The 22,584-nt window shown below is 64.4% G+C and overlaps 7 protein-coding genes across 7 annotated transcripts in view; 4 read left to right on the top strand and 3 right to left on the bottom strand.

Moving 5' to 3' along the window:
- Positions 1-742, top strand: part of AMSG_04713 (peptide methionine sulfoxide reductase) — a 1,702-nt gene extending 960 nt beyond the window's left edge. Inside the window, exon 2 of the mRNA XM_013902931.1 lies at positions 126-742. Within this exon, the coding sequence (XP_013758385.1) occupies positions 126-608 (483 nt within the window). The 3' untranslated portion in view covers positions 609-742. The remainder of the gene's footprint in view (positions 1-125) is intronic.
- AMSG_04712 (uncharacterized protein) lies at positions 580-5,237 on the bottom strand (the record flags this gene model as incomplete). Its single annotated transcript, XM_013902930.1, has 3 exons — positions 580-4,470; positions 4,563-4,778; positions 4,817-5,237. The coding sequence occupies 3 exons, from the start codon at positions 5,235-5,237 to the stop codon at positions 647-649; spliced, it is 4,461 nt and encodes a 1,486-aa protein (XP_013758384.1). The 3' UTR covers positions 580-646.
- A 564-nt stretch (positions 5,238-5,801) lies between these two features.
- AMSG_04711 (adenylate and Guanylate cyclase catalytic domain-containing protein) lies at positions 5,802-10,782 on the top strand (the record flags this gene model as incomplete). The annotated part of the gene is made up of 3 exons (XM_013902929.1): positions 5,802-9,533; positions 9,602-10,657; positions 10,705-10,782. The coding sequence occupies 3 exons, from the start codon at positions 5,802-5,804 to the stop codon at positions 10,780-10,782; spliced, it is 4,866 nt and encodes a 1,621-aa protein (XP_013758383.1).
- Positions 10,783-11,004: 222 nt separating this feature from the next.
- Positions 11,005-13,117, top strand: AMSG_04710 (CK1/CK1 protein kinase). Its single transcript, XM_013902928.1, has 2 exons — positions 11,005-11,201; positions 11,862-13,117. The coding sequence occupies exons 1-2, from the start codon at positions 11,019-11,021 to the stop codon at positions 12,963-12,965; spliced, it is 1,287 nt and encodes a 428-aa protein (XP_013758382.1). The 5' UTR covers positions 11,005-11,018; the 3' UTR covers positions 12,966-13,117.
- A 167-nt stretch (positions 13,118-13,284) lies between these two features.
- Positions 13,285-18,340, top strand: AMSG_04709 (uncharacterized protein; the record flags this gene model as incomplete). Its single annotated transcript, XM_013902927.1, has 2 exons — positions 13,285-13,314; positions 13,389-18,340. The coding sequence occupies 2 exons, from the start codon at positions 13,285-13,287 to the stop codon at positions 17,892-17,894; spliced, it is 4,536 nt and encodes a 1,511-aa protein (XP_013758381.1). The 3' UTR covers positions 17,895-18,340.
- On the bottom strand, positions 18,011-19,263 carry AMSG_04708 (uncharacterized protein; the record flags this gene model as incomplete). The annotated part of the gene is made up of 2 exons (XM_013902926.1): positions 18,011-18,553; positions 18,709-19,263. The coding sequence occupies 2 exons, from the start codon at positions 19,261-19,263 to the stop codon at positions 18,011-18,013; spliced, it is 1,098 nt and encodes a 365-aa protein (XP_013758380.1).
- An 864-nt stretch (positions 19,264-20,127) lies between these two features.
- On the bottom strand, positions 20,128-22,303 carry AMSG_04707 (uncharacterized protein; the record flags this gene model as incomplete). Its single annotated transcript, XM_013902925.1, has 2 exons — positions 20,128-20,529; positions 20,627-22,303. 2 exons carry the CDS (start codon positions 22,301-22,303, stop codon positions 20,128-20,130), a joined length of 2,079 nt encoding a protein of 692 aa, XP_013758379.1.
- Positions 22,304-22,584: the final 281 nt, after the last annotated feature.

Below are 22,584 nucleotides of genomic sequence, written 5' to 3'. Positions count from 1 at the left end.
CATGTACGCACCATCCTTTACCCCCCCCCCCCCCCCCCCCCCCTTCCTCGCCCCCCCGTCCCCCTTCATCTCCTTTCTTGGCTGTCGTCACTCACCCACTCACCCACCCCTTCCACCACCTGCAGTATATCACCCACAAGTTCCAGAAGCTGTTCCCGGATTCGATATCTGACGCACAGGTTGGGTTCATGGGTGGCGACTTGCCCGATCCCAGCTACCGGGATGTGTGCTCGGGTAGGACGGGTCATGTCGAGGTGGTCCATGGCAAGCTCGATACTTCCAAGGCGTCGTTCGAGGACTTGGTCCGCTTCTGCTTCTCCTTCCATGATCCCACCACCCTCAATCGCCAGCACAATGATCGCGGGACAGAGTATGCTTCTGTTTGGTTTGCCTACTCGGATGAACAGGCGGAGGTGGTCGAAAATGTCAAGTCGGAGCTGCAGGCTCTGCTTGATGATGGCACCGTGACTTGCTTTGAGGGCAAGTCGGTGGTTACTGACGTCCGTCCCGCAGCCGAGTTCTACCCCGCCCACGAAGACCACCAGGCGTACCTGGCCAAGAACCCTGGAGGGTATTGCAGCCACCGAATGTACTTTACCTGGCCGTAGTCCCCAGTCACCTTCTTTACACCTTAGACATGACACCGTCACTTGAGCGCAATGACCATCTTCCCGTTGGCGTCGACCACGGTTGCTTCTTCGCCGCCAAGCTTGGCCGAGGTCGGCAGCGGCCGCAGCGGCGCCTTGAGCCGCGCCTCCAGCTCGGCCGCCAGCTCTGCGTTCCGCTCCTGCTCCATCGCGTTGAGCGACCGCAGGCACGAGATGTACTCGGGATGACACTTGCCGTCACCGCACGGGACCGGGAAACTGGGGTCACGGCACGGGCCTCTGTTGTCCGACTTGACGCACGAGGAAATGTGCCCAAAGTTGTAGATACCGTTCCCGGCCTTGCTTCCGCAATGGCCAAAGTCCTTCACCGTCCGCTCAAAGTTCATCAGCGCAGAGAGAAGCTGGTACGCGAGGCCGACCTTGTCGTCGAACGTCACGTCTTTGGTGTCGTAGTCGATGTAGTCGAGCTGACCGCTACGGAACACAATGTTCCACGGCGCCATGTCCTCGTACAGCGGCAGCGCGAGGAACATGTCGTAGAACGCGTTCGAAATCCGCGCCAGCGGCTGGAGGCGCATCACAGCAATCAGCGTCACCGCCTCGATTGACTCGTAGGGAATCCGGAACCCGTCCTCCTCCCGCTGGAGGAAGACCTCCACTCCGCTCGCGTTTGACCGCGCAGAGAACGCGTACTTGCGCGCGTGTCCATCGAGCTGGTACTCAAAGTGGTGGTTGACCACAGTGTTGATCGCGAGCGCGTCCACGCGCACAGCCTGCCACCCGAGCCTTCGCCCGCTCACCCCCGTCGTGCCTTCCACCACAGCCGCACTCACCACAACCTCGCCTCCGCCCACACGCGTCCCCTCGCCCACAACGTGCAGTCCGGCGTCCTTGTACAGCGCCACCGCGTGAGCCTCTTCAAAGACAGCGCCTGCGTTGGCCACCGCCCCGTACAGCACCGCCTCCTCCGGGAACAGCGTGGCCAGCGCAGACGAGATCAGCTCCGCCGAGGGCAGCTCCACAAACGTGGTCAGCGCGGTGCCAAATAGCTCGCCAAGCAGCGTCTCAAACGCCTCCCGCTTCAGGGTGGTCATCGCCGCAAGAACCGCGCTTCGCGACACAACCTGGAACCGCAGAAACTCCGGCGAGACATACAGTGAATGCGCAAGTCCCGGTGTGAGCGCACGCGTCCCCACCACCACGTTGCGCACTCGGCTCGCCACAAGCGCCTCATCCTGCGCTATTGCATCATCAGTCGACGACTCGAGCGAGATGATCGTTGCGTTTGGGTACGCCATCGCCACAGACTTGACAGCCTCGCCGCGCCCAGACTCGTAGCAAATCATCGAAAACCGCGTCAACTTGGTCTTCTCGCCAGCTAGCTCGGCCAGCACCGTGCTCCCTAACTGTGACGCCGCGACCGTCACCGCGGCTCCAGCATCGATGCCCAGGCCCAGTTGCGGGCCACGGTACCGCAAGTGCAGTGGGCAAACCGCGCCGCCGACGCTTGCGCCCGCCGTCAGCTCCAGCTCAAGGTACTTGCGAAACATGACCCGCTTCAGCGAGGGATACATGCCCACAGCCTGCAGCCACGCCAGCGAGATCCCGCGACTGCTCGCGGCCCTCCCGCCCACGCCGCCCAGCTCGACGGACGTTGTCCGCCCCTCCGTGCTGCACCCGCCCAGCGCTGTCCGGCTCAGACTCGTCCAGCTCACACGTGCCAGGCCCATCACCGGCTGCGCCGGGTCGTTGCTCCGCAACGTCGCCGTCGAGCCCACAAGCTCCAGCTCGGCGCTCGCCCCAACCCCTGCTCGCGCCACAGACCGTTCTACGATGCCAGCCAGCTCGGCTACCCGTGCCCGACCGTCGCGTGCCGAGAGCAGCCCGTACGCCTGCTCCAGCGTCTCGCCGGCAGGCATCTGCAACAGCGACTCGCTCGCAAGCGACAGCACGTCACTCAGGTAATCGGCAAATCGTGCGACTCCCGCGTTGCCAGCACCACTGCTCGGTGCGAGCAGTTCTTGCCACAGCTCAACCCCGAGAAGGGCAAGCGGAAAGGCGTCCGGCAGCGACGCAAGCCGCCGCGCCCGCGCCGCGTCCAGCCGCGACGGAAAGACAAGGACACGCGAGGCGAGTCCGAGCTGCCGGGCCAGCGACCGCGCTGACGAGATGCGCTCCACCTCTTCCGGCGGGAGCACCAGATACAGCACCACAGCTTGCTCGGCGTGGACCAGCTTGAGCCCCAGCAGTGCCGCTTGGGCCCCATAGCAGAGGACTGGGACCGAGCCCTTGGGAGCGTCGGCGGCATACGATGGAAGCAGAGCTGCGGCTCGCTCCCGGACAGCAGCCCAGAGTGCATCAAAGGCCGCGTGTTCCTGGCCCGCCCCCGCCCCGCCGTCGCTGCTTCGCCGTGGGAGCAAGCCGAGTAGTGACCGCCGCGTCCCGGATGGGCTCGTTCCGTCGGGGCCTAGCATCTTCCGCCACCGCTCCTCAAGGCTCATGTCATCGCTTGCATCATCTGCGCTCGCCCGCCGCCGCGTCGTTCTCGCTGACCCGCCGCCGAGGTCGCTGCCCGAGCCGCTACGCTCGCGCGCCTTCTCGCCACTTCCGCGCTTGCCGCCAACAAGGCTCGGCTCGAGCTCGCGGACAGGATGCTCGTGAGTGGCGGCAGAGACACGCCACGAGTCAGGCAGCGGGTGCTGCGACGGGAGGAGGACTTCAGGCAACATGCTCGTTGCCGTAAGTGCCAGCTGCGAACCCTGCACATTCTCGCCCGGCGGCATGAGCAGGAGCCGCTTGAGCACAAGCTGTGCGTCCGGCCGCAGCGGGCGAAGCGCAAGCACCACGTGCAGTGGCACCGTCCGCATCACAGCCTCATCAACTTTGACCAGTAGCGCGTGCCGGCCACTGCCAGACCCAAGCCGGAACGTCGAGAATGCCTCATAGTCCGACACATTGGCCGATACGTTGTATTGAGGCGTCGTCAGTGAGAGCACACAGAGCTCAGAGCCGGCTTCAAGGCCAAGCCGCGCGCACCCGTCGGCATCCACCGTCCGCGCCGCCTCACGCACCGTCATCCGCACCATACTTGTCGAGCGGTGCCGGCCAGGTGCCGGCGATGGCGCGTACCCGTACCGTGGTGAGTACGTACGCGCCGCAGCCGCTGGTGTCGGCGCGTGCACGCTTCCGACATCAGCTCGCACGCCCGCAAGCTTAGCGGCGTCGGTCAGGAGCGCAGCCGCATTGGCCCAAGAGCCCAGAAACGGCGTCGAGTCAAACAGCCGCGTCGCAGACGGCACCCAGACAGACCGCGCGAGCGTGAGTGCCAGCGCGTACATCTTGGTAAACTCGTGCGGAAGCAGGTCCTGGAACGTGGCTCCGAGATCCGGCACGACCATCGCGTCAAAGTACACATCCGGCTGGTCGTTGAGAAAGACTAGCGTCTCTAGGAACGACAGTGAGCTCTGGGTCACTACCACGTTGCCCACCGGGCGGCTCTCGCTCACCTGCGCATCCCGCGGTGCAACCACCACAAAAAGCGAGCTACGATCCACCGCCGCCGCCGCGTACGCGTACTCGGGCGCGCCAAGTACAAGCACGCTGCCCGACGGCTCGGCTGCATCCTGCATCGCCTCCACGTACGTTGTCCACAACGACGAGAACGTGTCATGCGAGACCGAGCCGGACTCGGGCCCGGCGCCTGAGCTCGCCATCACCGCCTTGGCCTGCGTTTTGGCTACAGCGCCACGGTACAGACTCGTCACCGGCACGACTCCCTCCTTGAATGCCGACCAGATCGAGTCCAGCACCCGATACGGCCGCGGGAGGGTCTCACCGTCGACCTGAAGGCTCCCGTCCAGACCTTCAAGCCCATCCAGCCATGCCAGCGGCTGCGGCATGGGCCGATTGCTTCGCTTCGGCCTTGGCTCACCATTCATGCTCTTGAGCAGGTACTTGCCCCAAACTCGGATCCCTTGAACCGGTCGTGATACATAGTGAGATCCTCCAAAATGCTGGCCAGCGCGTCTGAGCCGGCACTCTTCCCTTCCTCAGACGCCGAGTCTATGCCCGACTCGTCCGCACCCCTGCTTGACTTGGACGATGACGAGGCCCGGCGGAAGGCAGCGCTTGCCGACCGTTTGACGGCGCCGGAGTCGACGCCCGCCTCGGCTGACCCACCACATCATCCTCGTTTTCCTTGCCATCACCGCCGCTGCTATCGGCAGGCTTCAACGCCGACCGAGACGTGCTCCCACCGCTCTTGCTCTCCTTGTGGGTCTTGCCACCCGTGTCGGCAGCATCCGCCACATCGGCCGTCTTGCTCCCGGCTCCCGTCTTGCCCGACTCAGCCTTGTCCGCCTCGTCGCCCTGCGACGCCGAGAGGTTACGGGCATGAGCCCTGGTGTAGTCATCTCTCGAGGGGACAACCTCTGCCGGAGGACGCCGCCCATCCCGTGCCGACACAGAGTCCACTGTCCGTGTCGAGGAGGAGACAGCAGCACTTGACGCCTTTGCCGATGCCTCTGTCGACGCCGTCCTAGAAGAGACCGAGGCCGCGACATGGGCATCGTGGCTGAACGAGGCATGCATAAAGGCCATGTGCAGACCCGAGACCACACCCACCGCCATCACCACATACAGCGCAAGCCGGAGCCTTCTCTGCGTGAACCCCACCATTGCACGAGTTGCGTGTTGGCCCGTTGAGACGGTCTCTGCAACTCCCTGCACCCTGACACTGTCTGAGCACCGCGTGACCTCCTCACTCCTTCTCAGCCTCCTCTACGTTTATGGACATGATCAGACTGATTCTCTCCATGCTCCTTTCTGCCACTCTTCCCAACTCACTTACCTCTATCTAACACTGCTAAACACATGCTCTTGACCTCCCTCCTGCTCACCCGATCAATCACGTTTTGATCCTGTCATGCCCATCGTCCGTCCCACTCGCTCGCTCGCTCGCTCGCTCGCTCTCTCTCGCTCGCTCGCTGCCTGACCGCCCTGGCCCTGCCGCACCACCTCCCTCCTTTACCCTGGTAAACGGGACGGGGGAGTATGGACAGACAAGGGAGACTACGACGAGCGGGCAAGGCTGAAGAGCTGAGGGCGGCTCGAGCCTCGCCGGTTGTCCGCTTTAGAGAGCCTGTCGTCGCTGCTGCTCCAGAGCCGCCGCCGCCGGCTCGGCCAACAGACCCGATGTTTGCCTCGCCGGGAGAGTACTTTGCCCTGTGGGAGGAGGCGCAGGCCGAGTTGGATGCGCGGATTGGCGATCTGGACAAAGAGGTTGAAGCCCGTGCCGATGCTGCCATCCAGAGTGCGCGCGCCGCCAGGCTCGATGCTGAGCGCGACGCTCGGTACCAGGAGGCGCGCCGGCGGGCATCGACGGGATACGTGGCGCTCACCTCGCTGACGAGGGCAGAAGCCACGCTTAACGAGATGGAGTACAAACTAGAAGGTCTTGAGGCTGCGTTTGCGGTACCCGATCTCGGCGTTGACGACCAGCATGAAGATCCGATGGCTGCGTACCTGACCGAGCAAGCGCTCGAAGACCACGGCGCTGAGCTTCCCGGCGCCCCGCATCTTTATGTGCATCTCTCGCGCGAGGAGCGGATCAAACGAGCCAACGCACTTTCACGGCTCTTTACCCACGAGTCGGTCCGTGCCTTTTACCTTTCGTACGATGAGCGGATGGCCAAGCTCGACGAGGTCGAGCAGTGGCTCAGCTACGCGCGCGAGACTGAGCCGGACGAGCCGGCGTGGGTCGCCGAAGAGCTGGAGACCAAGGCCGCCATGGAAGCACTGACCGAAGTTCAGGTCTACTACCGCCAGCACGGCCTGGAGGACTTTGGCTCGCTTCGCGATCAGTGCTTTAATCTGCTTGCGCTCCTGCATGCTGTCGGCGACTCGCCGGACCGGCTCCTGACCGTTGGCACCGTCACCGAACTGCGCGCCCTTGTCGAGACCGCGATCAAGAACGTGCTTTCGATGGACGCGTCGCTCCGGGCCCAGCTGCTTCGGGCCAACAGGCTCGACGCGCAAAAGTCAGCCATGGAGTCGCTGCTGGTCAAGATGGAAGAGGAGATTTACCGCGAGCGCCAAAAGATGCGCAAGGTGCAGGCCAAGGCTGCCAGGGACCGCTCCGAGGCCGCGCGCGCCCTCGATCGCTTGCGCCTGTCGGCCGCACCGCAGGGGCGGGCGTGGGGCAGCGGTGACGTGACGCCCGTCTCGGCACGCAACGTCGCCCAGATTGAGGCTCAGCTCCGCTCCAAGTACGAGCGTCAGTACGCAGTTGACGTCAAGAACCTCGTCAAGTACGCCGAGCAGCTGGCCGAGGCGGAGACGCCACGCGACTCGTCGCTGACAACTCCGCGCGAGAGTGGGCCTCCGCCCGAGGTGCCGACCGATACACCGGAGAAGAAGATGTTTGTGGCACACGCAAAGTCGGTCATTGCCAAGTCGTTTGCCAAAGTCTCCGAGCGGGCCACTCTGGTTGATCACTGGCAGGAGGCGCAGGAAGCTCGTGAGCGAGCCCGTGTTGCCCGCGCTAAGCTCGCCCACCAGTCACTGGTCGCCATGGACGAGCGCCGTGCGCTTGTGGCCGAGCACAACGCCGCTCTCGAAGCCGAGCAGGCCACTGTTCGCACTCAGAAAGTCACCATCTCCGACTTGGAGAACCAGATCAGCGGCCTCGAGGCCGAGCTTGCTGACGCCAACGAGGCCTACAAGGCGTTGATGCAAGAGTTGGACGATCTGCGCGAGCACAGTTCCCGTATGCAGCTCCGCCACGATGCGCTCGCCAACGCCGCCGGCGACAGCTCGGCCTTACAGAAAGAGCTGGAACAGCAGCTTGCCCGTGCCGAGTTGATCGAGGCCGAGGCCGATGCCCTCCGCTCCGGCGCCGAGGCCCGCGAGGGAGAGCTCGCTCTCCGGGTTGCTGACCTTGAGCGCAAGCTGCGTGTTCTCCGCGACGAATCCCACACCGAAGCTATCGAGCAGCGGGCTGCGTACGAGAGCAAGGAGGCGGTGTACAAGAGCACTATTCGCGAGCTCAAGGCCCAACTGCGAGCCCAGGCTTCACAGCTCACCTCTGTCCGCTCCGACTATGACCTATACATGACCGCTGACGCCCGCGCCCGCGAGCTGGATGAGCTCGCGCTCGTTCACACCTCCTCGCTTGAGGTGAAGGCGAGGAGCGGCTCGTTCTCGCGCTCGCGCTCACTCTCTCCGACCAGTGCGCCTCCCGTCCAGCCTGCCAAGTCCGAGCAAGCATCGCTCTCCCGGCGCCGCCCACTTTCCTCCCGTCGCGCAACCTCTCTTCCGCGTCGCGACGATGGGGACAAAGTGCAGCGCTCCCGGCCTCGGGCGCCTCCTGCAACACGGAGTCCGACGCCATCCGGAAGCCTGGTCGAGGCGGTTGGCTCGCTTTCACACGCGGAGCATGGCACAATGTCTCGGATACCATCTTCGGCCTCGTCTCCGACGTCTTGGTCGTCGTCGATCTCCTCGACGTCGATCGAGAGCAAAGTGACTGGGCAAGACGTCGCAGGAGCAGACGCGCTCACCTCGTCGCTCACGACGACCGCACCCCTCCACTCGGCTGCGCCATTTCCAACGACTGCGACCACAAAGCCGTCGCGACAGCGATCGCTCTTTGGTGACGCCCAGCCTGTGGATGGTGCCGAAGAACGCCAGCATGCGCACCGTCGCGACTCGGTGTCGTCAATGCAGCGATCCAACTCGGAGCGGGGCTCGTCGAGCCCTCGCATCCACCGGCGGCGGGCGTCGGTGGCTGCGGTGCCGTCACCGTCGCCGTCACGCAAGTACCCAAGTTTGGTCTCGACCCGAAGTGTGGGCACGAGCACTGGTGACCTGGCGACTCGCGTCGCTGTGGCATACGATAGCGACGACGAGGATGCAGACGCCTCGGCACTCGACTCGATTGTCCGGGTCCTCTCCGAGGGCTGGGGTGGCGATGTAACGCAGAACGAGGCCGAGTCACTATTGGCAACGGTCTCTGTTCAGTACGCGTCGATTCTTGCCGAGCGCAAAGCGCTGGAGGCTGAGCTGGCGACAGCGCACCAAGCGGTGCTTGACGCCGACAGCGATCGCGCGTCTATGGCACGACAGCTGTACACGCTGCAGGACATGCTAGAAAGTGGTGACTCGACGCTATTTGACAAAGTCCTCAGTGACGGCAATGACGGCGACGGCGACGATGGCGCGCCCATCGGTCGCGTTACGCTCATGTTTACCGACGTTCAGGGCTCGACTCGCCAATGGGAGGCTGATCCAGCGGTGATGGAGCATGCGCTGGGTATGCACAACGATATCATTCGCGGCCTGCTCGACGAGCACTCGGGCTACGAGGTCAAGACCGAGGGTGACGCCTTTATGGTGGCGTTCAGCGAGACTGCCAACGCTGTCCGCTGCGGGCTGGCCATCCAGCGCGCGCTGCTGGACGCGCCGTGGCCGGACAAGTTGCTGGAGAATGCCGACTCGCAGGTAGTGCGTGGCGACGATGGCGAGCTTCTCTACCGCGGCCTCCGAGTCCGTGTCGGCATCCACACCGGGGAGCCGATTTACGCGCGCGACCCGATCACCGGGCGTATGGACTACTTTGGACCGATGGTCAACCGGTCGGCGCGTGTCGAGTCGCGGTCTTCGGGCGGTCAGGTTGTCATTTCCAAGCTTTCGCGCTCGCTCCTGCCGGACGACTTTGACGCTCCCATTTCATCAATTGGCATCCATGAGCTGAAGGGCCTTGGCCAGGCCGAGTTGTTTCAAGTCTGCGAGCCGGCGCTCGCAGCACGGACCTTTGAGATGGATGCGCGGCTGCCGATCGGGGCCGAGGGTGCAGGCGACGACAAGCTCCCCCCGACTCCGTCGTCTCCAGCGCCGCCGCCGCTGTCGGCGTCGGACGCCGACCTCGTGGCGCTGAAGCAGCTGCGCAAGCAGCGGATTGCCGACAAGTGGTGGCGGACGTCGCTCAAGAAAAGGTCGAGGTTCTTGAAGCCGAGCTGGCCAAGTCACAGGCCAAAATCCGGCAGATGCGGTTCCTACAGGCCGCCAAGCGGGCGGCCGCGGCGTCGACTTCCGCAGCATCGACCCCGATCGGTTCTGCGCCGACGTCGGCCGCAAGCTCACGGCCACCTTCACCACGGGTTTTGGCGCGGGTGTCTCGGGCTATTGGCCTTGCTGAGCCAGCTGCGGACTCCCCGAACTCATCTGTGCCTCGTCTGCGGTCTGTTGGAGCTGCGGCGACAGCGACGCCAGCGCCGCGGTACGACATCGAGACCGAGTCTGCCACGCTTCACCGCATCTCGCACACTGCCAAGCAGCGTGCGCTTGTGCGGCTGGGCGCGGTGGCTGCGTCGGACACGGGCTCCGGGGCGTCGGCGTCGGCGTCGGCGCCACAAGCTGGGCATGAACTTCTTGTCGAAGCCTATGCCGAGCTTGTGCGGATGTATGCAGAGCAAGAGGCAGTGCTCCGTACGACCGATGACAGGCTGCGCGCGTTTTGCACCTCGGTGGCTAGTGTATCCAAGTGGGCGCCGATCGAGGTTGCGCTGGAGGATGCTGGGGCTGCTGACGCGGCGCCCGAGGTTGTGGCCGCGTCACTGCACGCGGCGTCGCTCTCTCTCCGCGAGCTGGTCCCAGTCTTCCACGCTGCGGCCTCAGGCGCGCCGGACGCGACACGGCTCCTGCTCCGAATCCAGCGGCAGGCCAAGGTCATTCATGAGCTGCAGCGGCGGCTTGGGCCAGAGCTGCATCGTGCACGGGCCCGCGAGTTGGAGCTCACCCACGTTGCAAACCAGGTCCATAACTACCGCGAGCGTGAGGATGGTTACCAGCGTGCAGTGCGCGACCTTCAGTCGCAGATTAATGGTCTCCGCCACGCCCACAAACAGTTGCTGCGTGATCACGCTAAGCTGCGCGCCTTGCACCGCGAGACGCGACTGGCCGCCGAGCGCGATGCCGCCGAGCGTGCCGCCGCCGTCCGCAACCACCGTGCTGCCACCATGGCCGCCACTGAGGCTGCATACCAGGATCGAGTCATGCGGCAGTATGCCGACGCCGAACGGCGCGCAAACGCAGCAAGCCGTGGGCGGCGGCTACCGTCGCGTTCGCCGACGCCGACTCGCTCGCCGTCGCGCCACTCGGAGCGTCGCCAAGCTGAACACCGCTATGCCTCGCCGCTCCCACCACTCCGGCTCTCACGCAGCCCCGAGCCTTTGATCGCGAGTGGGGGCAGTGCCACTCCTAGCCTCGTCTTTCGCGGCTCATCGTCTCCAGATCTTCGCGTCGTTCCCTCCCGGGCGCGGCCACACCCCGGACAGACAGCCCTGCGTTGAATTGGCTCTCCTCAGTGAGCAAATGCCATTGCACGCGCGGGCGGCAACACTCGTCTCCCCAATGTCGTCGCGACGGACCGGAGACAAGAAGAGCTCGTCGGAGAGGAAGCGCGGCCGGGCACGGTCGCGCAAGATTTGCTTTGGTAACACCTATGTCCCCATCCGCAAAATCGGCTCGGGCTCCTTTGGTGACATCTACCTCGGCACCGACCTCAAGTCCGGCGAGGAGGTGGCGATCAAGCTGGTACGCCACTGGTGGGTCGAAAGGGGGTTGTAGCGAGTGGTGGGCGCTTTGCCCGCCGCTGAGGCCTTTCACATTCTGCCGTTGCCCTCGAGGTCTCCCCCTCCTTCCCTCCCCCCCCTCCCCTCCCCCCCTCGCCTCCATGCAATACCCTCCCTCCCTTCTCCCTTCCATATGAACCAAGCCCACACCCATGGTGGCCTCGCTCTCGGCCTGGTTTACCCGCCCTGTCTCGTGGCCGAACATTCATTCGTTTCGGCTGGCGGCAAATTTGGCTGCCGCAGCTGCCGGCTTGCGGCCAAAGCGCGCCCGATTCGCCCCTCGCCCGCTAGACTTTGGTGCAGGGCGTGTCGCATGGCAGAGGGTGCACCCCAGGAGGGTGTTTAAGGTTTGGGTGAGGCTGGGAAGGGAAAGCGGCATGGCAAGGGCGTGTTCGGGCGAGCGGCGGGGTGGTCCCGGTCCCTCTATGGGCAGTCCGTGTGCGGGCCGGGGCTCGTTGCCGTTTTTTTGGAACGGCACTGCACCTTGGAGGGGGGAAGGGGTAGAGAAGGCGGGGCAAGAGCGAGCGGGAGTGGGCAGAGCATGCTGCTGGACCCAGGCGCGAAGAGAGTTTGTGTGAGGGAAACTGATGCGACTGATTTCCGTGTGTTTGTTGGGGAGTAGGAGCCGCGGCGGACGCGGCATCCGCAACTGCAGTCAGAGATGATGCTGTATCGGATTCTGTCTGGCGGGATCGGGATCCCGCACGTGCGGTGGTTCGGGCATGATGGCGACTACAATGTGCTGGTGATGGACTTGCTCGGCCCGTCGCTGGAGGACTTGCACCAGATTTGCGGGCGCAAGTTTTCGCTCAAGACTGTGCTGATGCTGGCGGAGCAGCTGATCACCCGGTTCGAGTACATCCACTCGCGGCACCTCATCCATCGCGACGTCAAGCCGAACAACCTGCTCATGGGGATCGGCAAGCACGCCGGCGAGGTCAACGTCATCGACTTTGGCCTTTCGAAGCGGTACATCGACCCGCGGACGGGCAAGCACATCAAGTACAAGGAAGGCAAGAATCTGACGGGCACAGCACGGTACGCGTCGATCAACACACACATCGGCATCGAGCAGTCGCGGCGTGACGATCTGGAGTCGCTCGGCTACGTCCTGCTGTATCTGCTCCGCGGCTCGCTGCCGTGGCAGGGCCTCAAGGCGGCAAACAAGAAGCAAAAGTATGACAAGATCCGCGACAAGAAGCTTGAGGTCCTTGTCGACGACCTCTGCGCCGGCCTGCCCGAGGAGTTTGTCAAGTACATCACCTACACCCGTTCGCTCCGGTTCGACGAGCGCCCGGACTACGACTACTGTCGCATCATCTTCCGCGACCTCTTCATCCGCGAGGGCTACGCCTACGACTACGTCTACGACTGGACCGTGCTCCATAGCGAGGCCGACGAAGCCAAGCCTGCCTCGTCGTCTGCCGCTCCGCCGGCCACTCCGCCGGCTGCCGCCTCGGGCACAGGCGTCTCCAATGTCGCCCGCAATGGCTCATCAGCCACCCCGGGCGGCTCGGCCCTGCCCAACCAGTCGCCTGGCGGCTCGTCGACCCGCGTCAACACATCCCTGGCCCGCGACCCGCGCTCGGGCTCGTCTCGCGACAAGCGTCGCAAGCGCCGCTCAGACGCCCCGCCCACCAGCTCACCCTCGGCCGCACAGCCGGCTCCACTGCGCTCCTCGGGCTCGGGCTCGCGTCTTCGCGACTCGACTACCCGTCGCTCGTGATGATGCCATCTCTCCCCCCCACCCCCCCCCCCGCTTTGCCACCTCTGCTACCCTTGCCGCGCGTGCCTCCTCGTGGCACATGTCTTGCGTTGTCAGTGAGCTCTGTTGGACCCTCTACAACCATCGCATTAGCAAACACCCTTGTCAAGTCACGCTGTAGTCACGATATCCTGTGACATTCGTGCACGGTCCGGGCTGTCGACGCAGCACTCGTTCCTCCGCCAGCCAAGACTGTACCACCACCTCACACTCCTCCCCCCCCCCCCTCCCCGTCGCCATTCCTACACCTTTCCCTCCCCCGCACATTGCACCACCAAGTATGGGAGCATGGTTCGAAGGTTGGGGCATGGTAGGGAACACCACGCTCCCACCACCCCCCCACCACCACCACTTCCAAACTCGACGACACCTGCGCCGATCGAGGCGCCGTCATGGCTCGACTACACACTGGGCGTTGCGGGGATTATCTCGATATTTGTCGGACTACTGGTTGCCTTTGTGGTGCACAACCATCCTGTGCTCTCGCGGATCAAGACGTTACGGATGATCAAGTACATGGCTATCTGCAACGTGTTTTCCACTGTCCAGTTTCCGCTCGTCATGTCGACGCTGGTAACAAGCTCAGTGGCCTGCCACCTCGAGGCTGTTCAGACGCAGTTTTTTCTCACGGCATGGATCGGGATCCACACTACCATCGGGCTGGACGTTTTTCACCAGATCCGGTCTGCTTCGATTCGATTCTTCTTCTTCAAAGAGTGGATGACGGTGGTCGGCATCCTCACCTGTGCCTTTCTCTCCACTGTCTGGATGGTGCTGCCGTGCGGCGACTCGGTCGGCCCGATCCACGCCCAGTCCCGGCTCTGTTGGATCCAGCCGTCGTCGTGCCGGATTGTGCTGTTTGACATTCCCCTCTCTCTGGCGTACGTGTTTAACCTGTACGTCTTTGTTCTCGCCTTTCGCATGCTCTCGACCAAGCAGCTGGGATGGAACGCGGCGCTGCTCTCGTACGTGGTGTGGTACTGCGGCGGCTTTGCAGTCATCTTTTCGCTCTTTATCGGGCAGGAGATCAGCCTGGCAGCGACCGGGTCAGTCCCGGCGTGGCTGGCGTTGTCGCAGGTGCTGGTGGTCGGCATCCACGGCATTGTCAACGGCACGGTCTTCTTTGTCCTCTGGTCAAACGTCAAGTCGATTCTTGGCGGGCACCGAACGCTGCCAGCATCGATTAAGCTCGGTGATCTGCGGCGGCTGCAAGAGTGGGAGGAGCTGATGAAGCACCTGACTGGGCGGACCTCGTTCTCGCGCAACATGATGTACGCGACTTCAAGCTCGTCGACGCTTTTTGGATCAACGGGTGGCGCGTTGCGGTCGACCGAGTCGAACGCGAGCAAGTTTTCTGTCCCGTTTGCACGGTTGTACGAGACCAAGACGCGGGCGCATCGCGAGGCAGTTGATCTTGTGGAGCGTGAGGGCCAGGACGACTGGCGTGAGTTCTTCTACTTTGAACAGCTCAAGGTGTCGGGCGCAGAGTCTGCGCCGCTCCTTGGCCCGCACCTACTCGACTACGCTGGCGACCTGGCGCTGATCAGCTCTGTTGAACCTCGGTGCCGCGAGGTGATGAACCCATGGCGGTCGCCGCTGCGGTCGACTTACAACTTTCGGCTTGTGGGGGACAAGCTGTACTACTTTCTGACGAGCAGCGACTCGCCGGTGTGCTCTGATCATACACTGGATACACCTGTGGGCTCGGAGTCGCGCGGAGCGGCGGCGGCGATTCTTGCGGCGCGGGCGCAGCTGGCGTCGCCTCAGCGGCGCGAGCCGTCGCTATTCCGGGCCAACGGGCCTGCGGCGAAGCGGACGACCTCGTTTGGGTTTGGCATCTCGTCGTCGGGCGCATCCGACACTGACGACGTGGCGTACGCTGGCTCGATTCCGCTCGAGTACCTGGTCGAGGTCGAGCCCGTCGAGTACTGCGAGCTGCCGAGCTACATGACGCCGTCGACTGTGTCGACGCCGCAGTTCCCGTTTGTTGTGACGGTGTTGGAAGACAAGTCACTGGAGAGCAGCGCAGCGGTGACGATGGACTCGCCGGAGCAGTTGGTCTCGATGACCGAGACGCAGCTGACGGTGCACGAAGCCGAGGATCCGCTGTTTGTCAAGCAGAGCTGGGTACTCGAAGCCGGGAGCGCACGCGAGCGTGAGGTGTGGATGGCACGGATCCGCGAGCACCGCCCCGGCGGAGTGGCGCATGTGGAAGAAATCGACGCGTCAGGCCAGCCGCACCTGCGGCTTGGCACCTCCTCGCTCTACATCTCGCGCACCATCCTCAAGTCGCCGAGCTGGCTGGCGGACGCGGAGCGCGAGCTCGATGCGCTCTTTGCGCGGCTGGAGAACGAGGCGACGACGTTTGTCAACGACCTATTCGGCTTGTTCATGGTGTACAACATGGGGTACATGGTGGAAGAGAACATTTGGTTCCTGGCCACGTCTGCGCTGGACGAGTTGAATCTACTGGGCGCTGTGGAGGACTTTGCCTTTCATCCGGTCAATGGATGGGGCGAGTCAGGCTACGGGCTCTCGACCAATGTCAAGCTCGAGCGGGTCGAGCCTGTGCTTGCGCAGCTCGCGCGTGACGTTCACTTTCTAGCCGGGCTTGGGTGGCAGGACTACGACCTGTCGATTGTGGCCATTTCGGTGCCCAACTGGGGTGCTGTCGATGCCGAGACTCGCGCGGCGCTAGAGGATCGGCTGGCTGCGGCGCGTTTTGTGGGCTCGCCCTCGACAGGTGTCTTCTACGGGCTGCGGATTGTCAACTACCTGCCGGACTGCTCAGCCGGCGAGGGCTCGTGGCTGTGGCGGGCGTCTGCACGATGCGGGCGGGCGCTTGGCGGGCTGGACGACCGCGAATCGGCGCTTGTGGCGGCGACAGGCTACGCGCGGACGTTTATGGACGCGGTGACGCGGCATGTGTTCTCGTCTGAGGCGGCGTACGAGTGGTCGCGGGCGCAGGACCTCTTTGTCTCGTCGCACCACTCCTCGGTGCTGCTGGTGTGGTCGATGTCTGGCGAGCAGTCACTGGCATGCTGCTGGCGGCGATCGCGGCGGGCAGTGGACGAGTCAACGGCATCTTCGGAGCGGACGTTTGACGAGCACTCACCGCTGCTGGGCGGCTCAATCAACGGTGTGAGCGGCGGAGCGCGGCTGCGGGCGCAGACAGACGACAGTGAGCGCGCAGGTACGTTACCAGCGATGGGCGCGTATGCGTGGGAGTCGTTGGAGGAGATTGTGGATGCTGTGATGGTGCGGTCGATTGATGTTTGGTGTCTGGCCGAGGCGTGGCTCCCGTCAGTGACGCTGGTGGTTGTGGCGTGCTGCACGCTTGCGTTTGGCACGGCGTCGATGTACGCGGCGGCGTTTTTTTCAGAGCACATGGAGAAGCTGTTTGGCATTACGGCCAACGACGCGTACTGGGTCAAGATGGCGAGGCTGTCGGGGCGGTGGCTCGGGCTTGTTGCCGGTTATGCTGTGGAGCGGTTCGGGCCGCGGCGAGCGGTGCTTGTCTCGGGAGTGGCGGTCTGGCTCGGGTACATGGGCATGTGGGTCATGTCGTTTTCCAAGGTCACTGCGGTCGTAGCGCCGCTGTGCATGTGCATTCTTGCGGTGGAGCTCGGCTCATATGCCATCCAGCTCTCTGCGCTGTGGACTGTCCTTGTTCTACTCCAGTTCTCGTGGGCATCGTCCGTGGTCGGTTTTGTGCAGGGTGTGCCGGCGCTCGGCGGGGCCTTGCAGGGCCTTGCGCTTTTGAGCATTGACGTCAGCGTCCATGCGATGTTCTTTTGGCTGGCCATGCTCCTCCTCGTCATTTCGTGGGTTGGCGTCCTCCTTCCGATGCAGTTTAACCCTGTGATGCAGATGGAGGCGCGGCTGGCGCGGGTCCGCGGCGTGTCTGCCATGTCGCGGCGGATTTCGGCGTCGTCGCTCTCGCTGGTTCGCGACCGGTCGTACTCGGTCGGGCTCGCGCCAAACCGCGCAGCTGCCGACTACGTGCTGGGTGCCACGCTCGGGGCTGGTCACGGGGTTGGCGGAGTGGCGCATGAGGCCGCGGTGGGCACGATGGCGCTACCGACGTCTGCACGGTTCACATCGCCGTCATGGTTCAAGTTTTCGTCGTCGCCGGTCCTTGCTGTCCGCGATCTTGTGGCGTCGAGTGAGTTCCAGTCGCTGTTCCTGGTTGCCGCCCTCTGCCAGGGCTTTACCGCCGCGGTTGTGTCGTACATTGGCGATATCGAGCGGGCGGCGGGGCGCAAGGCGAACGTGTCGCTGGCGTACGCTCTGTTTGGGCTGGCGCGGTTTGTCGGCGCGTTGTTCGAGGGCAACCTGACGCAAGCGCTCCCGCACGTCCATCACTCGTATTCGGTCATTGTAATCTCGACGCTCATGTCTGTGGCACACCTGCTGCTCTCGTACGCGCACCAGTGGCTGATTGAGGCCGGGCTGGCCGGCACCGGGCTGCTGTACGGTGCGGTCGACGCGCTCATGCCGCTTATGATCCGCGATTGCTTCTCGGTCAACCACTTTCCAATTGTGCTTGCCGGAGTCTCGCTCGGGCAAGCGATTGGGGCCAGCGTTGCTGACGGCGTCAAATGGATTCACCTGCAGTCCGAGTCGTCGACGTGCACCGGCTCGCAATGCTTCCGGCCGATCATTCTGGCGGCCTCGGTCTCGTGCCTTCTCTCTGTCGCGGTCGGTATCGCGATGTGGCGGCGACACCAGCAGTTCCGCACGCGGCGGCACCGGTCCGAGAGAGCTGCGCTGTACACGGCGGCGATCTCGCTGTCGGGCGCGTCGGGGACGGCGGCTCGTTCTACGACGGTGCGTCGTCGGTCGGGCGGTCGCGATTTGAGTCTGCGGCGTCGCTTGCCTCGGGTCTGATGCAGGGCGGCGACTCGTTCTTTGGCTCACCGTCGATTCTGTTCAACGTCAACATGGCTCGCGAGTTCGGCGGCGGCGGGAGCGGGAGCTCGCCGTCACACTACGACTTGTGATGTTCATTGGGCAGGCGGCACAGCGCGGCGATGCGCGGCAGCCGGCGGCGACGCAGGCGCGGTGGCGACGTGGACTGTGGCGAGGGCCACCAGGCTGCAAAACCAGTGCGTGATGTAGTTGGTGCCAAGTGGGGTGCGGGCGACCATGGCCTGGCCAGCCAGAGAAAGCCAGACTGCGGCGGGCCATGCCGGTCGCGTGTGCCAGGTAAGCAGGACGATGCAGGCGCTGAGGATGCGTTCAGCTCCATTGAGAGGAACAATAAAGCCGGTGACTGAAGCGGCAAGGAGTGAGAGGAGGCAAGCCGAGACCACGGTGGTGCAGAGCCGCGGCGCCGGCGAGAGTGCGATGAATGAGATGCTTGCGGCAAGCGCAAAGAGGAGGGCGACCGGGGCCGGAAAAACAAGGGCGAGCGACGGGAGGCCAAGGCATGCAGCAAAGATGGCGAGGACCCGCAGCGGGTGGGCACGGATAGCCATGGTGCCGTATCTGTGAATGTTGGGAATGATCATGGCGAGAGCGACCAGCAAGGGCGTGATGACATTCGGCTTGTTGGAGGCCGCGGCGGGGTGGCGTGAGGCGAGGGGTTGACAGCCTGGGCGGGTGCGGGGTCGGCGGCGATGGGCCGCGGTGACGGGCAAGGCGAGTTAGAGAGTGATGACGAGGGGGAGGGGGAGGGAGACGGGGAGGGCTCAACGGCGACGGGCTCGTCTGGCTCGACGGGCTCGGCGGATGTGGCCAGGACGTCCATGAATGAGATTTCCGATTCGAGGGCAAAGTCAAAGGCTGCTATGGCAGCGTCGTCAGACTCGGCGTCCGAGTCGGAATCGACAGTAATGGCAGAGTCAATGACAGTCGGCGGCGCAATGGGCGCGAGGCTGTGCGGGGAGGCCGTTTCGGCGGGAGGCGCGGGCGGTACGACGGGCTCAGAGTGAGAGAAAAGCGCCGGCCCGATGGGGCCGAGCTCGTGAGCAGAGGTAGACGGTGTGGTGGGTAGCAGTGGGAGAACCGATGGCGATCGCAAGTGCGAAGCCACCGAGTGCTTGCCGGCTGGAGACGCGGCAGGAAAGGCGGCGGGCGAGACCAAGATAGAGGCAATGTCGATGGGGTCGTGCGGCGAAAATGCCATCGTCTCCGAATCCGAGTCAAAGAAGAGAGCGTCGACGGCGGCTGACTCGACTGCCGGATCGACTGCCGGCGGCTCGAGCTGGTTGTCGACAACCAGCGGAGTCATGTCTGTGAGGAGGAGCGAGATCATTGCGGGCGTCCAAGCGTGCAAATCGTTCTCGAGCGTGGGCGGTTCGACCTGGTGGACCGACTGCGGCTGCGGCGGCTGCGGCTGCGGCGGGCGGCTTGCACTCGGGCGGCGACGAAGGCCTGGCTGGTTCGAAGCGGTGGCCAGAGCGGTCGACGTTGCCGGCGGCGGCAGCGGACGATTGGCCGTCGTCGGCTGGCCGCCGTGGTGGCCGTGCGAACGCGGGGGTTCCCGGCTCCGCGGGGCCATGCGAGGAGGACGACGCAGGCCACCACGAGCAGACTGAGCATGACCATGTCGAGTATGGTGTCCCTGGCGGTGTACTTGCCCCTGCCGCTGCCCCTTCCCCTGCCCTCGAGCCCGGCCGAGACCACCACTTTGGGCACCGCCTTGGCCGGTCGGCACGTGCCGGCGGCCAGCCGGAGAGGGGGGGAGGGAGGGGAAGGGAAAGAGTGACCGGGCACCTTTGTTCTTGAGCGGACTGCGCACACGCCGCCCAGGCACAACTCCATTGCCCACAGGGAGGCGGTCCAGTGACCGTGTCGACTCCATGCGCAGGAGGCGATGAGTGTGGATGTCGGTGTGGAAAGGTAGCCAGGTGGGGTGGTGGGGGGTGGGGGGAAGGGGGGAGAGGGGAGGGGGGACGGGGGGCAAAAAAAACGCTGCTTTCGGGCCGCACCACCGCAACAATGTGGACGGACGGGACGGGACACACACATATATTTTTCTCTCTGCAGAAGCGGACTGATGTCATCGTTGTTGTTTGCCCTCAGACGGAGCATCGCCGACGGAGCATCGCCGACGGAGCATCGCCAACGGAGCATCGCCGACGGCGGCCTGAGCTGCTACCACAGAAACACCGCGTGGCTACGGGGTGCGGTGCTTGTCGATGTCGGCCGGCGAGACCTGATTGATGTGGGTGAGGGCGGCCTCGACGGTGACGGCGCAGTACTGGGCTTCCGAGGGGAAGAGTGGGCGAGAGCAAAAGGCGTTGAGAAAGTCGAGGACGGCCCAGGGTGTGGCGAGGTCCGAGTGGACGAGGGCATAGACAACAACGGGAAAGGTGTCGTCGGCGCCAAGAGTGGCGGACGAGTCCGGATCCAAGGTTGGCTGATCGTAGATGGCGCGAGCAAAGGCGACAAGGTTGGCGGCGACGTCTGACGGTACGATGTGGAACGGGAGATCCTCGGCGAGTGCGATGGCGTCTGCGCAGAGCGGCAAGCAGGCGGCAGCAGCGCCGGCGACAAACAGCTCCGAGACACCAAAGTCCTGGGGGGAAGCTTGCGAAGCCATGCGGCCTGCGAGGTAAAGACGGCGTCGCGATCGCTGGTCTGCGCCTCGAGGTAGGCACAGATGGGGCGATGACGCGCGGGATGACGGCGCGTGCAACAAGCATGTGCAAGCGGGCGGCGTCAGCGTCAGCGACGCGGTACATGACGGCGAGGTCGTTGGCGAGGGCGTCGACAAAGCCGACGACAGCTTGTGGGTCGAGAGAAGCGCCGGCGGCGTCGGTTTTGTTGACAAACTTGCGGATGGCGGCGCCTTCGGGCGCAGCGACGTCGAGGATGAGCGAGTTGAAGAGCGACTGCTGGAGCTCGTCTTCGGGAAAGTAGCCGTCAAGTTGCGAGGCGCCTGGCGACTCGGCGAGGATGCCGTGGATGAGCTCGAGGCGGTCGGCACGGGTGTACATGACCACGTGCTTGACTTCGGTGGCGTAGGCGCGGACAAGATCCTTCACCTGGATCTCTTGCCGCTCAATAAAGGCGCGCATGCGGATTACATGGTAGTTGTGGGCGCCGCACAGGTCTGGAATGGGGATGGCGAGTGTCTCGGCCTCGTCGATCGAGAGGGCGGCCATGGACGCGTCGGACCGGGCCAACACCTTGTGGATGACGCCGAGATGCGCAATGCCAAGCCGCCGCTGGAACTGATACAGCTCGCGGAGGAGGCGAAGGACGTGGATGGGCTGAAGGAAGACGTGGCGCGCACGCCGGACCATGCGGGCCTTGGCCGCATCGCGCCAGCGGCTGACCTCGCGGTTGAGGTGCTTGCGAGCTTCATGCTCGCGCTCATTACAGTCGACCACCAGCGCAGCCCGCTTGGCCAGAAAAGCCTTGAGCTTGTCAGCGTACTTGGTCAGCCGCACCGAGGGCGAGGTCCGGTTCGGCCGGCGGAAGAAGACTCGCTTCAGCGACGAGACCGCGCGCGGCTCGGCTGATGTTGCCGACGCTGCCGCGCTGTCCGAGGCCCGCAGCACAGTGCCACGCGACCCGTAGACCGTGGTGAGGACGGCGTTGCGGTCGTCGCCCCACGGTGCAACGCATGCCGCAAACATCTCGCGAAACTCCGGCTCGGCTCGGCTCAGCCGCTGGCCCATTGGCAGCTTCTCCGAGAGCTTCAGCCGCGACGGCATCATCGGCAGAGCCACACCGTCAGGCTCGGACTCGGGCCCGGATGCAGACTCGAGGCCGTCACTTTCGTCGTCGCGCACGCCGGCGGCATGAGCCTCGTCGAGTCCCTGGACCAGTGCCGCCAGCGCCATGGCGTTGTCATCATCGTCCATCCCGCTTCGCTCGTCAGCAAACATGACCGATGTCGAAAGCGCCCGCATTCGGCGGCCCTCGCCCTCGGGCTCCTCCAGCGCCGGGCCTGATCGCACTGCCGCCCACATGGTGGCCCGCTGCCTGGCCTCGCGCAGCTCACGCTCAGTCCGGCGCGACTCGGCCTTGAGCGCCGCCACCTTGCGGCGCAACGTCGACATGTCCGCTGCTGTCATCGATCCTGTGCCATCGGACTCGGTGGTAGCCGGTAGCAACTCCTCCGCCCCAGCCGAGACCACACGCTCCTCATCGGCAGTGCGGCATGCAAGCAAGCTCTCTGCAGCGCGAGCCCGAGCTCTCTGCGCATCCAGCTCCCGTTCCAGAAACTCATACTCACTCCGTGACGACCTTGCACTCCGATGTCTCTCCTCTCTCCCACCTGTTGTTGCGGGAGTCTCGTTACTTGAAGCAGCAACAGCGGTGGCGTCGCCGGTGGTTGCCATGGTGACCGCCTGGCCCACAGCGGATGCGAAAGAGGAGGAGGAGAGGAGAGGAGGGTGGGCGGGTGGGTGGTGGGGGTGGGGGGTGGGGGGGGGGTGGGGGGGGGGGGGGGGGTGGAGTGGTTGTGGCTGTGGTAGTGGTTATGGCTGTGGTTGCCTTCCTTCGTCGACGTGTCACCCCTGCGTCCCCAACTGGGTGACGCAGGGTGCAGAGGCTGGGGCAGGGTGTTTGGATCGGGGAATCATCGGGATGGATATTGATGGAAGGGGGGGGGGGGGGTGGA

Source organism: Thecamonas trahens, assembly GCF_000142905.1.
Source record: "Thecamonas trahens ATCC 50062 unplaced genomic scaffold supercont1.20, whole genome shotgun sequence".
Classification (NCBI taxonomy): Eukaryota; order Apusomonadida; family Apusomonadidae; genus Thecamonas; species Thecamonas trahens.
Note: the sequence above shows the minus strand (reverse complement) of the source record. Positions and strands in the feature narration are given on the sequence as shown.

Bases quoted from the DNA above. Each gene is read 5' to 3' on its own strand.
- AMSG_04710 (XM_013902928.1), top strand. From the start codon at position 11,019: ATGTCGTCGCGACGGACCGGAGACAAGAAGAGCTCGTCGGAGAGGAAG. The intron at 11,202-11,861 runs GTACGCCACTGG...GTTGGGGAGTAG, and splicing joins AGGAGGTGGCGATCAAGCTG to GAGCCGCGGCGGACGCGGCA.